Source organism: Entelurus aequoreus, linkage group LG01, assembly GCF_033978785.1.
Source record: "Entelurus aequoreus isolate RoL-2023_Sb linkage group LG01, RoL_Eaeq_v1.1, whole genome shotgun sequence".
NCBI lineage: Eukaryota > Metazoa > Chordata > Actinopteri > Syngnathiformes > Syngnathidae > Entelurus > Entelurus aequoreus.
This window is the reverse complement of record NC_084731.1, coordinates 71,078,079-71,100,578: the sequence shown is the minus strand read 5'-3', so window position 1 is coordinate 71,100,578 and position 22,500 is coordinate 71,078,079. Positions and strand designations below refer to the sequence as shown.

At 38.2% G+C, this 22,500-nt stretch overlaps 1 protein-coding gene across 10 annotated transcripts in view; it reads right to left on the bottom strand.

The window, feature by feature from the left end:
• Nucleotides 1-22,500, bottom strand: part of agrn (agrin) — a 595,247-nt gene that overhangs the window by 200,932 nt on the left and 371,815 nt on the right. For all 10 annotated transcript variants that reach the window (XM_062057528.1, XM_062057540.1, XM_062057542.1 and 7 more), the window contains 3 exons: nt 10,152-10,373; nt 3,301-3,498; nt 1,342-1,542 (listed from right to left, as the gene is read on the bottom strand). In XM_062057528.1, coding sequence (XP_061913512.1) covers nt 1,342-1,542; nt 3,301-3,498; nt 10,152-10,373 — 621 coding nt within the window. The remainder of the gene's footprint in view (nt 1-1,341; nt 1,543-3,300; nt 3,499-10,151; nt 10,374-22,500) is intronic.

Genomic DNA, 22,500 nt, shown 5'->3' with positions numbered 1-22,500 from the left:
CACGCCACAGACCGCTGGGTGCTGGAGCGCAGGTCACCTGATGACTAAATAAGGACATCACTTCCAGGTCCCCCCCTACCTTCATCTTCCAGGCCCTCCCCCACCTTCATCTTCCAGGTCCCCCCCCTAACCTTCATCTTTCAATCTTTCATGTCCTCCCCCTAACCTTCATCTTCCATGGCCCCCCTAACCTTCATCTTCCAGGTCCCCCTCTCTACCTTCATCTTCCAGGTCACACCCCTACCTTCATCTTTCAGTCCCCCCCACCTTCATCTTCCAGGTTCCCCCGCCTACCTTCATCTTCCATGTCCCCCCCTACCTTCATCTTCCATGTCCCCCCCCCTAACCTTCATCTTCCATGTCCCCCCCTCCATACCTTCATCTTCCATGTCCCCCCCTACCTTCATCTTTCAGGTCGCCCCCCCCCCACCTTCATCTTCCAGCTCCCCCCCCCCCCCTACCTTCATCTTCCAGTTTCCCCGCCCCTACCTTCATCTTCCATGACCCCCCTACCCACATCTTCCAGGTCCCCCCCACCTTCATCTTCCAAGTCCCCCGCCTACCTTCATCTTCCATGTCCCCCACCTACCTTCTACCTTCATCTTCCAGGCCCCCCTACCCCCCGCCTACCTTCATCTCCAAGGTCCCCCCCACCTTCATTTTCCAGGTCCCCCCCTACGTTCATCTTCCACACCGCCCCCCACCTTCATCTTCCATGTCCCCCGCCTACCTTCATCTTCCATGTCCCCCCCTACCTTCATTTTCAATGTCCCCCTCCTACCTTCATGTTCCAGGTCCCTCCCCCCACCTTCATCTTCCATGGCCCCCGCCTACCTTCATCTTCCATGTTACCCCCTACTTTCATCTTCCAGGCCCCCCCGCCTACCTTCATCCTCCAGCCCCCCCCCCCCCCCCCCTAACCTTCATCTTCCATGTCCCCCCCTAACCTTCATCTTCCAGGTCCCCCTCTCTACCTTTATCTTCCAGGTCACCCCCCCACCTTCATCTTCCAGGTTCCCCCGCCTACCTTCATCTTCCAGGTCCCCCCTACCTACATCTTCCAGGTCCCCCCAACCTTCATCTACCATGATCCCCCCCCCCCCCACCTTCATCTTCCAGGTCCCCCACCGACCTTCATTCTCAATGCCCCCCCCCCCCCCACCTTCATCTTCCAGGTTCCCCCGCCTACCTTCATCTTCCAGGTCCCCCCTACCTACATATTCCAGGTCCCCCCAACCTTCATCTACCATGATACCCCCCCCCCCCTACCTTCATCTTCCAGGTCCCCCCTATCTTCATCTTCCATCCCCCCCCCCTTCATCTTCCAGGTCTCCCGCCTACCTTCATCGCAGCTGCCGGCCTTCACCACCTGGATGCTCCTCTCCTGCTGGCAGGAGGACAGGCGCAGCTCGCACTGGTTCTGGTAGGTGGCGCCATCGCTCCCGCAGACGGGGGAGAAGGAGGGGTCCGAGCACGGCGGGCACTCACACTTGCTCTGGACACAGCGAGCTCCCCAGGAACACACCATGTGGCCACAGCTCTCTGTGTGCACAGGACAAGACGAGCATGTAGGATATGTTGCCTGCTGCTATGAACGCTGGAATAGTCACAACAGTCCATGTCATGCTGCTTAGGATATATTTGTCTGTACTAAAGGATGATGGAATGGTCTCCACAGTGTATGACATGCTGCTAAAGATTAGCAAGGCAGGATAGACTAGATTGTAGAGCACAATGGTGCATGGTATGCTGCTTAAGGGCTGCGGTAATATGCTGGTAAAGTTGCAAAAGTGCATGGTATGTTGTTGACTGCTCCTGGGAATTGGGAGGCATTTGACAAAATGCTGTTTGTAGTAGACACGCCCGAACTGTCACAACAGTGATGTAGTATCAGGTGAAGGTGATGTAGTATCAGGTAGAGGTGATGTAGTATCAGGTGAAGGTGATGTAGTATCAGGTAGAGGTGATGTAGTATCAGGTGGAGGTGATGTAGTTTCAGTAGTATCAGGTGAAGGAAAGTGATGTAGTATCAGGTAGAGGTGATGTAGTATCAGGTGAAGGTGATGTAGTATCAGGTAGAGGTGATGTAGTATCAGGTGAAGGTGATGTAGTATCAGGTAGTGGTGATGTAGTATCAGGTAGAGGTGATGTAGTATCAGGTAGAGGTGATGTAGTATCAGGTGGAGGTGATGTAGTTTCAGTAGTATCAGGTGAAGGAAAGTGATGTAGTATTAGGTAGAGGTGATGTAGTATCAGGTGAAGGTGATGTAGTATCAGGTAGTGGTGATGTAGTATCAGGTAGAGGTGATGTAGTATCAGGTGAAGGTGATGTAGTATCATGTGAAGGTGATGTAGTATCAGGTAGAAGTGATGTAGTATCAGGTGGAGGTGATGTAGTATCAGGTGAAGGTGATGTAGTACCAGGTAGAGGTGATGTAGTATCAGGTGGAGGTGATGTAGTTTCAGTAGTATCAGGTGAAGGTGATGTAGTATCAGGTAGAGGTGATGTAGTATCAGGTGGAGGTGATGTAGTTTTAGTAGTATCAGGTGAAGGAAGGTGATGTAGTATCAGGTAGAGGTGATGTAGTATCAGGTGAAGGTGATGTAGTATCATGTGAAGGTGATGTAGTATCAGGTAGAGGTGATGTAGTATTAGGTGGAGGTGATGTAGTATCAGGTGAAGGTGATGTAGTATCAGGTAGAGGTGATGCAGTATCATGTGGAGGTGATGTAGTATCAGGTAGAGGCGATGTAGTATCAGGTAGAGGTGATGTAGTATCAGGTGAAGGTGATGTAGTATCAGGTGAAGGTGATGTAGTATCAGGTAGAGGTGATGTAGTATCAGGTGGAGGTGATGTAATATCAGGTGAAGGTGATGTAGTATCAGGTAGAGGTGATGTAGTATCAGGTGAAGGTGATGTAGTATCAGGTAGAGGTGATGTAGTATCAGGTGGAGGTGATGTAGTTTCAGTAGTATCAGGTGAAGGGAGGTGATGTAGTATCAGGTTGAAGCGATGTAGTTTCAGGTGGAGGTGATGTAGTATCAGGTGGAGGTGATGTAGTATCAGGTGGAGGTGATGTAGTTTCAGGTGGAGGCGATGTAATATCAGGTGGAGGTGATGTAGTATCAGGGGGAGGTGATGTACTATCAAGTGAAGGTGATGTACTATCAGGTGAAGGTGATGTAGTATCAGGTGGAGGTGATGTAGTATCAGGTGGAGGTGATGTACTATCAGGTGAAGGTGATGTAGTATCAGGTGGAGGTGATGTAGTATCAGGTGGAGGTGATGTAGTACTTACTGCACTCTCCCTGGCTGACCACTTGGAGGTCCGTTTGTGTTCTGCAGGCGTGCACGTGCAGTTCACACTCGCTGCCATAGGTGGTGCTGTCGCTGCCACAGACGGGCTGGTGGGAGTCCACACACTCGGTGGCACACACGCAGGTTTGAGTCTGGACATCACAGATGGCCCCGAAGGAGCAGTTGGTGCAGGACTCATCTAGGAGGAGAGGTACGGTGTAAGTATGGACAACATGGAACCACGTGGTCCCCGCCTTTTTCTCACTCCCTGGCCACTTCAGCAGCTATTCAGTCCATAGCGCTTGGCTTTTAGCTCGGTCGTCAGCGCGCTCGCCTCTCATGCGGGCGACCAGGGTTTGAGTCCTGTGCAGAACCAAGTGGGTCACATTGAACTACCTTGTTCATCTGAAGAGGAACTAAAGACTGGGATCTAAAATGGAGACGTTGGATTGAGGGATGTGTGCAGATGACCATGCTGGAGTAGTCAGGACAGTGCATGATATGCTGCTTAATGTCAGACATGAAGTCAATCAATGGACACGTTGAGAGAGACTTGTCCTATTGCACTGGAAAAGCCAGGACAGTGCATGATATGCTGCTGGCAGCTACACATTTAAAAAATCAGGAGGGATAGTGTAATAATGTGGGCTCTGTACCGAGGATGTCGTTGTGGCTTGTGCAGCCCTTTGAGACACTTGTGATTTAGGGCTATATAAATAAACATTGATTGATTGATTGATTTGATTGAGGGCCGTTCGTCGTGAAACAATGTAATAGACTATGCATGGTATGCTGCTTGATGGCAGAATGTTGGCAGTTCCACATGCTGGGATAGTCAGGACAGTGCATGCTATGCTGCACGCTGCTAGAAATGTGGAAATTCCATGTGCATGTTGATGTTTATCGTACTACACAGTGAAAAACAAACATGACAGTGCATGACATGTTGCTGGCTGGTATGAATTCTATCAGGATGAATTTGATGGGTGGCCGTTGTTCACAAAATATTAGTCACAGCTGTGCATGGTATGCTGTTTTCTGCTAGAAAGTCCGATATCAAGATGTTTGGTTGTGGAAAGTTTGTAGTTAAATATGCCGGAGTAGTTAGGACAGTGCCTGCTATGCTGCTTGCTGTTAGAAACAGGGGAAATCAATGCAGATGTTGAGGGCTTTTTGTTGTTTCATGCAGAGAACGTCAGGACAGTGCGTGGCATGCTGATGGTGAGGGATGTTTATCACAATTACACAGGAAATAGAACATGACAGTGCATGACATGTTGCTTGCTGATATGGGGGGTCTGGTCGAAATCTTAGTCTTATTGCGCAACACTTGCATCTACACTACCATTCAAAAGTTTGGGGTCACATTGAAATGTCCTTATTTTTTAAGGAAAAGCACTGTACTTTTCAATGAAGATAACTTTAAACTAGTCTTAACTTTAAAGAAATACACTCTATACATTGCTAATGTGGTAAATGACTATTCTAGCTGCAAATGTCTGGTTTTTGGTGCAATATCTACATAGGTGTATAGAGGCCCATTTCCAGCAACTATCACTCCAGTGTTCTAATGGTACAATGTGTTTGCTCTTTGGCTCAGAAGGCTAATTGATGATTAGAAAACCCTTGTGCAATCATGTTCACACATCTGAAAACAGTTTAGCTCGTTACAGAAGCTACAAAACTGACCTTCCTTTGAGCAGATTGAGTTTCTGGAGCATCACATTTGTGGGGTCAATTAAACGCTCAAAATGGCCAGAAAAAGAGAACTTTCATCTGAAACTCGACAGTCTACTCTTGTTCTTAGAAATGAAGGCTATTCCACAAAATTGTTTGGGTGACCCCAAACTTTTGAACGGTAGTGTAACTTGTACTGATAGTCCACATCATATCTTTACAGTCTGGGGGAGGGGTATACCATCCATCACACACACACACACACACACACACACACACACACACACACACACACACACACACACACACACACACACACACACACACACACACACACACACACACACACACACACACACACACACACTCGCACACACGCAGAGAAAGACGCATACAACCTTGCATGTGAATCAGTCATTGGGATTTGATGATTGGTGGTAAAAAAAAAAATAATGGACACATTTCCCTCTCCCAAAAATAGAAAAAGCTGTGTGATGAAAGTTTGTTTCCACCACTAAAGAAAATTTAAAATACCACAATGGTTAATCATAATTATGAGATAAGACATCTAATCAATGAGTTAATAAAGTCGAAATTATAATATAAATAGTCATACTAACGAGATAAATAGTTATAATTATGACATAAATAGTCATAATAATGAGATGAATTGTCCTAATTATGAGATAGTCATAATAAGAAGATAAATAGTCATAATAATGAGATAAATAGTCATACTTATGAGATAGTCATAATAATGAGATAAATAGTCAAAATAATGAGATGAATAGTCATATTTATGAAATGAATAGTCATAGTAATGAGATAAATAGTCATAATAATAAGATAAATAGTCATAATAATTAAATAGTCATAATGAGATAAATAGTCATAATTATGAGATAAATAGTCATAGTAATGAGATACATAGTCATAATTATGAGATACATAGTCATAATGTTGAGATAAATAGTCATCATAATGAGATAAATAGTCATAGTAATGAGATAAATAGTCATAATAATGAGATAAATAATAATAATAATTAAATAGTCATAATGAAATAGTCATAATTATGAGATAAATAGTCGTAATAATGAGATAAATAGTCATAGCAATGAGATAACTAGTCATATTTATGAGATAGTCATAGTAAAGAGATAAATAGTCATAATAATGAGATAAATAGTCATAATAATGAAATAAATATTCATAATAATGAGATAAATAGTCATAATAATTAAATAGTCATTATGAGATAAATAGTCATAATTATGAGATAGATAGTCATAATTATGAGATAGTCATAATAATGAGATAAATAGTCATAACAATGAGATAAAAAGGTCATAATTATGACATACATAGTCATAATAATGAGATAGTCCTAATAATAACATAAATAGTCATAATAATTAAATAGTCATAATGAGATGAATAGTCCTAATTATGAGATCGTCATAATAATAAGATAGTCATAATAATGAGATAAATAGTCATACTTATGAGATAGTCATAATAATGAGATAGTCATAATAAAGAGATAAATAGTCATAATAATGAGATGAATAGTCATATTTATGAAATAAATAGTCATAGTAATGAGATAAATAGTCATAATAAAAACATGAATAGTCATAATAATTAAATAGTCATAATGAGATAAATAGTCATAATTATGAGATAAATAGTCATAGTAATGAGATAAATAGTCATGATTATGAGATAAATAGTCATATTTATGAGATAGTCATAATGAGATAAATAGTCATAATTATGAGAGAAATAGTCATAATAATGAGATAGTCATAATAATGAGATGAATAGTCATATTTATGAAATAAATAGTCATAGTAATGAGATAAATAGTCATAATAACAACATGAATAGTCATAATAATTAAATAGTCATAATGAGACAGTCATTGTTATGAGATAAATAGTCATAGTAATGAGATAAATAGTCATGATTATGAGATAAATAGTCATAATTATGAGATAGTCATAATGATATAAATAGTCATAATAATGAGATAAAATAAATAGTCATAATAATGAGATAAATAGTCATACTAATGAGATAAATAATCATAATAATTGAATAGCCATAATGAGATAAATAGTCCTAGTAATGAGATAACTAGTCATAATAATGAGATAAATAGTCATAATAATATACATATATATATATATATATATGTGTGTGTGTGTGTGTGTATAAGTCTATATATGTATGTATATTTGTAACAAGTTTGGACCCCCATGATCTAGCGTACAATGATTTCTGAGGGTAAAGGTGCGTGTGTGTGGGGCCCTCAGTGTCCCTGGCCCTGGGACCACATCTGGTGTGCCACACAAACAGTGTTAGCCTTGGAACTAGCTTGTACTAACTAGCAGAGATCAGGGCTAATGCTTCTGTGGTGAGGCCCAACAAAGCTGTGCAAACATCCCACACACAACATGGCATGGCTCCTGTGGCTGAACATTCCTGGCATGTACCTGCCGCCATGTTGGCTTGCTCCTGTGTGCAGCATGGTCAGTGTCAGGTGCTGGACCAAGGTCAGGTTCAGGTGCTGGACTAAGTTGGAAACTTTTTACAAATGTCATGCTGGAGAAGAATTGCACTTTTTGGCTATCATTCACAATCTTATGTACGACAAGAACACATATTTTTTTCTTCTTTATGCATTCTAACTCATAAAATATGGCAAGTAGGAGGTGGCTAACAATGCAGCAAATGTGTGAACTTTATTGCAACCATAATTCCCTCTAAAAAAAACTTTTAAAAACCGCCAACAATACTCCATTTACACCTTGTGACATGAATATTAAAAACGTTTTAGTGATATATATATATATATATATATATATATATATATATATATATATATATATATATATATATATATATATATATATATATATATATATATATATATATATATATACATATATATGTATATATATATATATATATATATATATATATATATATATATATATATATATACACATACATACATACATACATACATATATATATATATATATATATATGTATATATATACATACATACATACATACATACATATATATATATATACATATAAAACCCAATTCTTATTTTTAACAATTCTTAATTGATTTAAAAAAAATTAAAATCGATTTAAAAAATAAGTTAAAAATATATATATTTTTAAATATTTTCACCAAAATCTGTCTTGTCCAGCCAATTCTTTAAAGTTTGAGTAAAATTTTAACAAACAAAGCCCGTTTTCTTTAAAGTAATACTGGAACCCAATGTTATTAAAAAAGTATTGATTTTGAATTGAGAATCGTTTTGAATCAACAATCAATTCTTAATCGAATCCTTACCCCCAAGAATCAAATAAAATCGTATATATATATATATATATATATATATATATATATATATATATATATATATATATATATATATATATATATATATATATATATATATATATATATATATATACATATTCAGGATTTTTTTAGGTAAAAACAGGCAATCAGCTAATACTCTAGCATAAAATGTTACCATACAAACATTAGCATACTTCCAAAATCAGGTAAAATGCTAGCATAAAATGTTAGCATGCAATTATAAGAGAAGTTAGCATACTTCCAAAATGGCACCACATATAAAAACTATGAATTTTGGGTTAAAACATACACAATTAGTTAAAATGCTAGCATAAAATGTTAGCATGCTATTATAAGAGACGTTAGCATACTTCCAAGATAGCGCCAGGTGTCAAAATTCATGACTTTTATGTTAAAACATTCCACATTTGCTAAAATGCTAGCATAAAATGTTAGCAGTCTATTACAAAAGACGTTAGCATACTTCACAGATGGCGCCAAGTATCAAAATCTATGATTTTTAGGTTAAAACATTTACAATTAGCTCACATTAGCAAGCTATTACAAGAGACGTTAACGTACTTCCAAGATGGCGCCACGTATAAAAAAAAACACTATGATTTTTAGGTTGAAACCTACAAAATCAGCTAAAATGCTAGCATAAAATGTTAGCATGCAATTATAAGAGAAGTTAGCATACTTCCAAGATGGCGCCACATATAAAAACTATGATTTTGGGGGTTAAAACTTACACAATTAGTTAAAATGCTAGCATAAAATGTTAGCATGCTATTATTAGAGACGTTAGCAAACTTCCAAGATGGCTCCACATATAAAAACTATTATTTTTAGGTTAAAACATACACAATCAGCTAAAATGGTAGCATAAAATGTTAGCATGCAATTATGAGAGACGTTAGCATACTTCCAAGATGGCGCCACATATAAAAACTATGATTTTGGGGTTAAAACTTACACAATTAGTTAAAATGCTAGCATAAAATGTTAGCATGCTATTATTAGAGACGTTAGCAAACTTCCAAGATGGCGCCACAAATAAAACTATGATTTTTAAGGAAAAACAGACAAAATTAGTTAAAATGCTAGCATAAAATGTTAGCATGCTATTATAAGAGACGTTAGCATATTTCCAAGATGGCGCCAAGTATCAAAATTCATGATTTTTAGGTTAAAACATACCAAATTTGCTAAAATGCTAGCATGAAATGTTAGCAGTCTATTACAAAAGACGTTAGAATACTTTACAGATGGTGCCAAGTATCAAAATCTATGATTTTTAGGTGAAAACATTTGCAATTAGCTCACCTTAGCAAGCTATTACAAGAGACACTAACATACTTCCAAGACTGCGCCACATATAAAACTATGATTTTTTAGGGAAAAACATAAAAAAAATTAGCTAAAATGCTAGCATAAAATGTTAGCATGCTATTATAAGAGACATTAGCATACTTCCAAGATGGCGCAGAGTATCAAAAACTATGGTTTTTAGGTTAAATTATACACAATTAGCTAAAATGTTAGCATGCTAATATCAGAGACATTAGCATACTTCCAAGATGGCGCCACATATCAAAATTCATGATTTTTAGGTTAAAACATACAAAATTAGCTAAAAAGCTAGCATAAAACATAAGCATGCTAGCGTTAGCATGATGACATAGGACAAGTTAGCATCCTTTCACCTGGAGGTGGTGTTGTGGTTTTGAGAGCACCTCCTAAAAGCAGCACGTTTGTCAGAAGAGGTCCAGGCTAACAGCGACTCACCACAGGGTCCCTTGTGCTGGATGTGGATGGTCTTCTGCAGGGTGCAGACCATGGCGCGCATCTCGCAGGGGCTGCCGTAGCTGTGCCCGTCGGAGCCGCACACGGGGTCGGACGTCTGCGGGCAGGCCTCAGGGCACTCGCACACGGGCTGGTCGTTCTTCACCACGCACACGGCGCCGTGCTGGCACACCTTGTCCACGCAGGGGCTGGGCGCGTCCAGATCTGAGGGCCGACAACAAAGTTAGGGAGGAGGGAGACCGGAGGTTGTCAGACCGGAGGTTGGAGAAAGTCTTTAGGTGAGGTTAGTCAAAGGAGGATGTTAGAAAAGATGGTAAAGAAAGACGCAGACTTCCAGTCACGCCTCAACTTCCTGACACACGCTTCCTTTCGTCCCGATCCTCCAGGGTCCTGAGTCTTTGAGGACTCTGCTAAAACTGGCGGCATGGAAAAAAACTCAAGTTGCCCTGTGGCAGCGCGGAGATGAAACGTCCCACCAACAATGACGGCTCCAGTAAACGAGGGAATGAATTGATGTGGTCTTCAAAGGCTCCGAACTGGCAGAGAGCCTCCCAGAGACCGAGGACGCAAATCAGAAAGAAGACAAAAAGAAGGATAATTGGAAAAAAAGTGCAAGCTGCTGGCCAGCAGATATGAAATAATACGAACGCAATAGATCTCACTCTCCCGTTTCACAACTCACACTCCCGCTTCACAACTCACACTCCCGCTTCACAACTCACACTCCCGCTTCACAACTCACACTCCCGCTTCACAACTCACTCTCCCGCTTCACAACTCACTCTCCCGCTTCACAACTCATTCTCCCGCTTCACAACTCTCTCTCCCGTTTCACAACTCACACTCCCGCTTCACAACTCACTCTCCCGCTTCACAACTCACTCTCCCGCTTCACAACTCACTCTCCCGCTTCACAACTCATTCTCCCGCTTCACAACTCTCTCTCCCGTTTCACAACTCACACTCCCGCTTCACAACTCACTCTCCCGCTTCACAACTCACTTTACAGCTTCACAACTCACACTCCCGCTTCACAACTCACACTCCTGCTTCATAACTCACTCTCCCGCTTCACAACTCACTCTCCCGCTTCACAACTCACCCTTCCGCTTCACAACTCACTCTCCCGCTTCACAACTCACTCTCCCGCTTCACAACTCACACTCCCGCTTCACAACTCACTCTCCCGCTTCACAACTCACTCTCCCGCTTAACAACTCACTCTCCCGCTTCACAACTCACTCTCCCGCTTCACAACTCACACTCCCGCTTCACAACTCACACTCCCGCTTCACAACTCATTCTCCCGCTTCACAACTCACACTCCCGCTTCACAACTCACTCTCCCACTTCACAACTCTCTCTCCCGTTTCACAACTCACACTCCCGCTTCACAACTCACTCTCCCGCTTCACAACTCACCCTCCCGCTTCACAACTCACTCTCCCGCTTCACAACTCACACTCCCGCTTCACAACTTACTCTCCCGCTTCACAACTCACACTCCCGCTTCACAACTCACTCTCCCGTGTCACAACTCACACTCCCGCTTCACAACTCACTCTCCCGCTTCACAACTCACTCTCCCGCTTCACAACTCATTCTCCCGCTTCACAACTCTCTCTCCCGTTTCACAACTCACACTCCCGCTTCACAACTCACTCTCCCGCTTCACAACTCACTCTCCCGCTTCACAACTCACTCTCCCGCTTCACAACTCATTCTCCCGCTTCACAACTCTCTCTCCCGTTTCACAACTCACACTCCCGCTTCACAACTCACTCTCCCGCTTCACAACTCACTTTACAGCTTCACAACTCACACTCCCGCTTCACAACTCACACTCCTGCTTCATAACTCACTCTCCCGCTTCACAACTCACTCTCCCGCTTCACAACTCACCCTTCCGCTTCACAACTCACTCTCCCGCTTCACAACTCACTCTCCCGCTTCACAACTCACACTCCCGCTTCACAACTCACTCTCCCGCTTCACAACTCACTCTCCCGCTTAACAACTCACTCTCCCGCTTCACAACTCACTCTCCCGCTTCACAACTCACACTCCCGCTTCACAACTCACACTCCCGCTTCACAACTCATTCTCCCGCTTCACAACTCACACTCCCGCTTCACAACTCACTCTCCCACTTCACAACTCTCTCTCCCGTTTCACAACTCACACTCCCGCTTCACAACTCACTCTCCCGCTTCACAACTCACCCTCCCGCTTCACAACTCACTCTCCCGCTTCACAACTCACACTCCCGCTTCACAACTCACTCTCCCGCTTCACAACTCACTCTCCCGCTTAACAACTCACTCTCCCGCTTCACAACTCACACTCCCGCTTCACAACTCACTCTCCCGCTTCACAACTCACACTCCCGCTTCACAACTCACTCTCCCGCTTCACAACTCTCTCTCCCGTTTCACAACTCACACTCCCGCTTCACAACTCACTCTCCCGCTTCACAACTCACCCTCCCGCTTCACAACTCACTCTCCCGCTTCACAACTCACACTCCCGCTTCACAACTCACTCTTCCGCTTCACAACTCACTCTCCCGCTTCACAACTCATTCTCCCGCTTCACAACTCTCTCTCCCGTTTCACAACTCACACTCCCGCTTCACAACTCACTCTCCCGCTTCACAACTCACTCTCCCGCTTCACAACTCACTCTCCCGCTTCACAACTCACACTCCCGCTTCACAACTCACTCTCCCGCTTCACAACTCACTCTCCCGCTTCACAACTCACTCTCCCGCTTAACAACTCACTCTCCCGCTTCACAACTCACACTCCCGCTTCACAACTCACTCTCCCGCTTCACAACTCATTCTCCCGCTTCACAACTCTCTCTCCCGTTTCACAACTCACACTCCCGCTTCACAACTCACTCTCCCGCTTCACAACTCACTTTACAGCTTCACAACTCACACTCCCGCTTCACAACTCACACTACCGCTTCATAACTCACTCTCCCGCTTCACAACTCACTCTCCCGCTTCACAACTCACCCTTCCGCTTCACAACTCACTCTCCCGCTTCACAACTCACTCTCCCGCTTCACAACTCACACTCCCGCTTCACAACTCACACTCCCGCTTCACAACTCACACTCCCGCTTCACAACTTACTCTCCCGCTTCACAACTCACACTCCCGCTTCACAACTCACACTCCCGCTTCACAACTCACACTCCCGCTTCACAACTCACACTCCCGCTTCACAACTCACTCTCCCGCTTCACAACTCACTCTCCCGCTTAACAACTCACTCTCCCGCTTCACAACTCACACTCCCGCTTCACAACTCACTCTCCCGCTTCACAACTCATTCTCCCGCTTCACAACTCTCTCTCCCGTTTCACAACTCACACTCCCGCTTCACAACTCACTCTCCCGCTTCACAACTCACTTTACAGCTTCACAACTCACACTCCCGCTTCACAACTCACACTACCGCTTCATAACTCACTCTCCCGCTTCACAACTCACTCTCCCGCTTCACAACTCACCCTTCCGCTTCACAACTCACTCTCCCGCTTCACAACTCACTCTCCCGCTTCACAACTCACACTCCCGCTTCACAACTCACACTCCCGCTTCACAACTCACACTCCCGCTTCACAACTTACTCTCCCGCTTCACAACTCACACTCCCGCTTCACAACTTACTCTCCCGCTTCACAACTCACACTCCCGCTTCACAACTTACTCTCCCGCTTCACAACTCACACTCCCACTTCACAACTCACTCTCCCATGTCACAACTCACACTCCCGCTTCACAACTCACTCTCCCGCTTCACAACTCACACTTCCACTTCACAACTCACTCTCCCTCTTCACAACCCACACTCCCGCTTCACAACTCACACTCCCGCTTCACAACTCACACTCCCGCTTCACACTCCTCACCTAGGATTAGGATCAAATCACACCAGGACTCCCAAAGGCAGCCAAATGGTTTTGTCTACTGACCATTTTTTAATTTTCCTGAGGGAACTCTCCTGAAGGAATCAATAAAGTACTATCTATCTATCTATTCCCAAAGGGTAACCAGATGGTTTCTTCTACCGACCACGCCCAAAGGGCAGCCAGATGTTTTTTCTACCTACCACTCCCAAAGGGCAGCCAAATGGTTTTACTACCTACAACTCCCTAAGGGCAGGCAAATGGTTTTTCTACCTACCACTCCCAAAGAGCATCTAAATGTTTGAACCCCAGTAACCAGCAACACTCCGATTGCTGGCACAGCCACTCTATAAACTTCGCCAACTAGCTGCTCCACACTGAGCCATTTGTTCTTAATTCTGCCTCAACTCGTTTGTCACCTTAGCTCACTTTGGTCTCTACCGAAGACACTTTATTTTGAAAAAAAAGTTGCAATGTTGTGGGAAAAAAAGTTGTCATACAATAATTTTTAGGAATATTCAGTTTTTTTTTACTTTTACAAAACAAAATGATGTAATTTTACAAGTAAAATATAATATTAAAAAAAGTAGTTTTTTGAGTAAAAAGTTAGTAATATTGTGACAAAAAAGTTGTCATTGTGCAAGAATTATGTCAGAATATTTTTTTTAATTAAAGTAAACATTTTACAATAAGAAAATGATGCCATTTTCCAAGATTAACGTCAAATAGATTGTGATAAAGTTCAAATTTTTCTATTTTTAGAAAAAAAAATATTGAGGAAACAGTTATTTTACAATAATTATTAGGAATATTCTCAAAAACAAATAATTGTCCAAGATTAAAGTCAAATATATTATGAGAAATATATATATATATATACATTTATATATATATATATATATATTTTTTTTTAATTTAAATGGTAATATTGTGAGAAAAAAGTGGTCATTCTACAAGAATTATGTCGAAAGTTAACATTTTACAAGAAGGAATGATGACATTTTCCAGGATTAATGTCAAATATATTGTGAAAGTCTTTTTTTTTTTTTTTTTAGAAAACATTGTAGAAATATTTTAAGAAAAATGTTTACATTTTTTAAAGAAAAAAGTATACTATTTTACATGATTAAAGTCAAAATGTATTATCAATCAAACTGTTTTTTTTTTTTTTTTTACAAAAAAAGTTGCAATTTTGTGAGAAAAAGTTGTCCTAAAATATTTTTTAGGAATATTTTGAGATTTTGTATTTATTATATGAAAACATTTTAATTTTACAATATTAAAGTCAAATATAATATGAAAAAACTATTGTTTTTTTTCTCATAAAAATAGTGATATTGAAATAAATTAGTTTTTTTTAGTAGAAAGGTTGTAATATTGTGGGGAAAAAGTTATCATTGTACAAGAATGATGTCAGAATATATTGAGAAAGAAAGTTAAAATTTTACAAGGAAAAATTATGCCATTTTCCAAAATTAACGTCAAATTGATTGTGAAAATGCTTTATATATTTATTTTTTTTAGAAAAACACAATATTGAGAGAAAAAAGTTATTTTACAAGAATTAAAAATAATTATTAAGAATTTTCTGAAAAACAAATAATTTTACAAGACAAAATTATGTAATTTTACAAGATTAAAGTCAAATATACTATAAAAAAACAACTAATTTTTTTTTAGAAACAAAAGTTAGTAATAGTGTGAAAAAAGTTGTCATTGCACAAAAATCATGTCGGAAAATTTAAACAACAAAAAAATATATATATATATTTTTTTTTTCTAAAAAGCAAAATGAATTTACAGTAATAATTACATAAAAAATACAGGTTATGAATAGGGATGTAACGATAAACCGTGGAGGTGTCAAAAAAAAAAAAAAGATTAATCGCGTTTTTTATTTGTAACGATTCTCTATATTTTTTAAAAAATGTTCCCTAAAAATCAAAATGAAGTTACAGTAATAATTAAATTGTAAAAAGTATGTCATAACTAGGGATGTAACGATAAACAGTAGGGGCATTAAAAAAAACAATACAAATTCAGATAAATCGCGATTCTAATTTTTAACGATTCGTAATCGATTGAAAGAAATCTAAAATTTTTATTTTTTTTTAAATGTTTCTTTCTAAAAAAAACTAAATAAATATACAGTAATAATTATATTAAAAATACATGTTGTAATAAGTAATATGTAATATGTGTATGTGTATATATATATATATATATATATATATATATATATATATATATATATATATATATATATATATATATATATATATATATATATATATATATATATATATATATATATATATATACAGTATATACATATATATGTATATATATATGTTTTTACCTATTTATATACAGTATATACATATATATATATATATATATATATATATATATATATATATATATATATATATATATATATAATATATATATATATATATATATATATATATATATATATATATATATATATATATATATATATATATATATATGTATATATATATATATATATATATATATATATATATATATATATATATGTATATATATATGTTTTACCTATTTCTTAAAAGTTATGAATTGATTTAGAATTGGGATGAATAAAAATCGCGATTTGGATGTGAATTTATTTTTTTGTGATCCCCTCCCAAATACTACGATAATCTGTTCCGCACGGAATGGTCACCCGAACATGGTCAGAGTCACATTCCTCATATCTTTCATGCAAAGTTTTCGCCTCTGGCCTCCTTCACAAGTTCAGCAGCCAGATGAAATCCAGGACAAGTCCGATAAAAACCCTTTTTGTCTTAGTTTCACGTGCAGCCAGAAAAGATGAAAGGACTTAATCTGCGACTGCTTTCTTCCTCTTTTATCATCTTTTATCCTCCTGCACCTCCCAGGCACAGCAGACGCTTCTCGCCGCTTTATTAAGGCAGAGCGTGTCGGGAGGAAAAAAAGGGAAATACAAGGAAATCTCCCCAAATGTAAAAATGGCTGCAGCAGACTCTGTACTATTTTATATATTTTTAAATGCAGCTCTTCATGCATGGACCTATTTTATATATGTTTAAATGCAGCTCTTCATGCACGGATCTATTTTATAAATTTTGATATACAGCTCTTCATGCACTGATGTATTTTATAGTTTTTTAAATGCAGCTCTTTATGCACAGATCTATTTTATATAGGGGTGTAACGGTACACAAACATTTCGGTTCGGTAGGTACCTCGGTTTAGAGGTCACGGTTCGGTTCATTTTCAGTACAGTAAGAAAACAACAAAATATAAATTTTTGGGTTATTTATTTACCAAATTTGCAAAATCTCCCACCAAGAATATTTTTCTTAGTGGAATATTTGATGTGAAGTAATCGGAACCTTGGATAGAGCAATAATTCATAATAACATTGATTTTGATTCAATATTATGTTTTGAGCAATGACAGTTTGAAAAAAAAAACAGCTTTGTTTTATTAGTCAACATTGCAACTTTTTCTAAATTCCATTTCACCTTTAAGCTTTTTTTCCCCACTTTTGTTATGTTTTTGTTTATTTTAATAGTATTTTTAGAATGTGCCGTGGGCCTTTAAAACATTAGCTGTGGGCCGAAAATGGCCTCCGGGGCACACTTTTGACACCCCTGTTATAGATAATAAAAAATTAAATCTGATAAATCTATGGATAAAAAGCAGAGCCTGGCGACGCATGCGCGTTTATCATAACTCTCTCGCTCTCTCTGTATCTGCCCCTCCCTCACGAATGCTGCTGCTCGCACAATTTGTTTTGTTTTTAACCCCTTCTTAACCCTGAACGTACATTGAAAATACACGCAACCCTAACTCAAAATGCCGGACATTTGAGGCATTTAAGAAACTCCGTCCGGACAGCCCCGCAAAAGAGGACATGTCGGGTGAAAAGAGGACGTATGGTCAGTCTATCGTTGCGCCATCGCTGCTAGCATGCCGTGTGTTGTGCCTCGGTGTGCATTGTTTACACAACGTGCGGAAAGCTACTATGTCTATGTGGAAACTCGTTCGGTACACCTACGAACCGAACCGAAACCCCCGTACCGAAACGGTTCAATACAAATACACGTACCGTTACACCCCTAATTTTATAGTTTTTAAAATGCAGCTCTTTATGCATGGATCTATTTTATATATTTTTAAAGGCAACTCTCTATGCACGGATCTATTTTATAGTTTTTTAAATGCAGCTCTTTATGCACAGACCAAATGTATATATTTTTAAATGCAGCTCTTTATGCACGGACCTATTTTATATAATTTAAATGCAGCTGTTAATGCACTAACCTATTTTATATCTTTTAAAATGCAGCTCTCTATGCATGGATCTATTTTATAGTTTTTTAAATGCAGCTCTTTATCCACAGACCTAATTTATATATTTTAAAATGCAGCTCTTTATGCACGGACCTATTTTATATATTTTAAATGCAGCTCTTTATGCACGAACCTATTTTATATATTTTAAAATGCAGCTCTTTATGCCAAACCTATTTTATAGTTTTTTAAATGCAACTCTATATGCATGGACCTATTTTATATCTTTTAAAATGCAGCTCTTTATGCACAAACCTATTTTATATATTTTAAATGCAGCTCTTTATGCACGGATCTATTTTATATATTTTAAAATGCAGCTCTTTATGCACAAAGCTATTTTATAGTTTTTTAAATGCAACTCTATATGCACGGACCTATTTTAAAGTTTTTTTAAATGCAACTCTATATGCATGGACCTATTTTATATCTTTTAAAATGCAGCTCTTTATGCACTAACCTATTTTATATATTTTAATATGCAGCTCTTTATGCACAAAGCTATTTTATAGTTTTTTAAATGTAACTCTATGTGCACGGATCTATTTTATATATTTTTAAATGCAGCTCTTTATGCACGGTCCTATTTTACATCTTTTAAAATGCAGCTCTTTATGCACGGACCTATTTTATGGTGTCCCCCAGGGCTCTGTTCTCGGTCCCCTGCTTTTTATCATTTACATTCCTCCCCTTGGCAATATTTTCTATAAATTTAAAATACATTTTCACTGTTATGCGGATGACACCCAGCTCTACATCTCCACCAAACCAACTGCCTCTCTTCCTCCTTCCTCCCTTACAGACTGCCTCAGTGAACTCAAGCAGTGGTTCTCATCCAATTTCCTTCAACTTAATAGTAATAAAACCGAAATCCTACTTGTCGGTACAAAAACCATTCTCACCAAAACCAACAGCTTGTCCATTACTCTCTGCAATTCCTCTGTCTCCCCCTCCTCCCAAGTCAAGAGTCTGGGTGCCATCCTCGACAGCACACTTTCCTTTCAAGCCCACATAAACAGCATTACCCGGTTTGCTTACTTTCATCTACGGAACATTAATCGTCTTCGCCCATGCCTTACCCCTCATACTGCTGCCATACTAGTCCATAGCCTGGTCACCTCCCGCCTGGACTACTGCAACTCTTTCCTGTTTGGTCTCCCTCACAAGTCACTTCACAAACTTCAGCTTCTCCAGAACTCTGCAGCCCAGATAATCACCAGAACCCCTTCAATCCAGCACATCACCCCTGTTCTGCAGCAACTCCACTGGCTACCCATCAAATATCGTATCCACTTTAAAATAATTCTCCTCACTTTCAAAGCCATCCATAACCTCTCTCCATCATATCTCTCTGACCTGATCCATGTCGCCACGCCCTCACGTTCCCTAAGATCCTCTTCATCCATCCATCTCATTGTCCCTTTATTTAAACTGTCCACCATGGGTGCCCGAGCTTTCAGCCGCTCTGCCCCACATCTTTGGAACTCTTTGCCACCAGACCTTCGTAACCTAGACTCAATATCCCTCTTCAAATCAAGACTCAAAACACACTATTCCTGACTGCTTATTCATTGTAATCATCTTTTCTTCTCTATCTTTGTTGTTGTTGTTATTATTGTTGTTTTTATCCAATTTGATTTTTATTGTTTTGATTTTGTACGGTGTCCTTGAGTGCCCAGAAAGGCGCCATATAAATAAAATGTATTATTATTATTATTATTATATCTTTTAAAATGCAGGTCTTTATGCACGGATCTATTTTATATCTTTTAAAATGCAGCTCTTTATGCACAGATCTATTTTATATATTTTTAAATGCAGCTCTTTATGCACAAAGCTATTTTATAGTTTTTTTTAAATGCAACTCTATATGCACGGATCTATTTTATATATTTCTAAATGCAGCTCTTTATGCACAGACCTATTTTATAGTTTTTTAAATGCAGCTCTATATGTGCGGATCTCTTTTATACATTTTTAAATGCAGCCCTTTATGCACAGATCTATTTTATATATTTTTAAACGCAGCTCTTTATGCACCGACCTATTTCATATATTTTTTTAAATGCAGCTCTTTATGCACGGACCTATTTTATATCTTTTAAAATGCAGCTCTTTATGAACGGATCTATTTTATATATTTTTAAATGCAGCATTTTATGCACGGATCTATTTTATAGTTTTTTAAATACAGCTCTTTATGCACAGACCTAATTTATATATTTTTAAATGCAGCTCTTTATGCACAGACATATTTTATATATTTTTAAATGCAGCTCTTTATGCACTGACCTATTTTATATATTTTAAACGCAGCTGTTTATGCACGGACCTATTTTATATATTTTAAAATGCAGCTCTCTATTCATGGATCTATTTTATAGTTTTTTAAATGCAGCTCTTTATGCACGGACCTACTTTATATCTTTTAAAATGCAGCTCTTTATGCACAGATCTATGTTATATATTTTTTAAATGCAGCTCTTTATGCACGGACCTATTTTATAGTTTTTTAAATGCAACTCTGTGCACGGATCTATTTTATAGTTTTTTATATGTAGCTCTTTATGCACAGACCTAATTTATATATTTTTAAATGCAGCTCTTTATGCACGGACCTATTTTATATATTTTAAATGCAGCTCTTTATGCACGGACCTATTTTATATATTTTAAATGCAGCTGTTTATGCGCAGACCTATTTTATATTTTTTAAATGCAGCTCTCTATGCATGGATCTATTTGATATCTTTTAAAATGCAGGTCTTTATGCACAGACCTAATTTATATATTTTTAAATGCAGGTCTTAATGCAGGAATCTATTTTATATATTTTTAAATGCAGCTCTTTATGCACGGACCTATTTTATAGTTTTTTTTAAATGCAACTCTATAAAAGCATGGATCTATTTTATAAATTTTTAAATGCAGCTCTTTATGCACGGACCTATTTTATAGTTTTTTAAATGCAATTTTATGTGCACGGATCTATTTTATATATTTTTAAATGCAGCTCTTTATGCACAGACCTAATTTATATCTTTTAAAATGCAGGTCTTTATGCACAGACCTAATTTATATCTTTTAAAATGCAGGTCTTACTGCACGGATCCATTTTATATATTTTTAAATGCAGCTCTTTATGCACGGACCTATTTTATAGTTTTTTAAATGCAATTTTATGTGCACAGATCTATTTTATAAATTTTTAAATACAGCTCTTTATGCACGGACCTATTTTATAGTTTTTTAAATGCAATTTTATGTGCATGGATCTATTTTATATATTTTTAAATGCAGCTCTTTATGCACAGACCTAATTTATATCTTTTAAAATGCAGGTCTTTATGCACAGACCTAATTTATATCTTTTAAAATGCAGGTCTTACTGCACGGATCCATTTTATATATTTTTAAATGCAGCTCTTTATGCACGGACCTATTTTATAGTTTTTTAAATGCAATTTTATGTGCACAGATCTATTTTATAAATTTTTAAATACAGCTCTTTATGCACGGACCTATTTTATAGTTTTTTAAATGCAATTTTATGTGCATGGATCTATTTTATATATTTTTAAATGCAGCTCTTTATGCACAGACCTAATTTATATCTTTTAAAATGCAGGTCTTTATGCACAGACCTAATTTATATCTTTTAAAATGCAGGTCTTACTGCACGGATCCATTTTATATATTTTTAAATGCAGCTCTTTATGCACGGACCTATTTTATAGTTTTTTTAAATGCAACTCTATATGCACGGATCTATTTTATATCTTTTAAAATGCAGCTCTTTATGCACGGATCTGTTTTATATATTTTTAAATGCAGCTCTTTATGCACGGATCTATTTTATATATTTTTAAATGCAGCTCTTTATGCACGGATCTATTTAATAGTTTTTTAAGTGCAGATATTTATGCACAGACCTATTTTTATTTATTTTTTTAAATGCAACTCTTTATGCACAGACCTATTTTACATCTTTTAAAATGCATCTCTTTATGCATGGACCTATTTCATTTCTTTTAAAATGCAGCTCCTC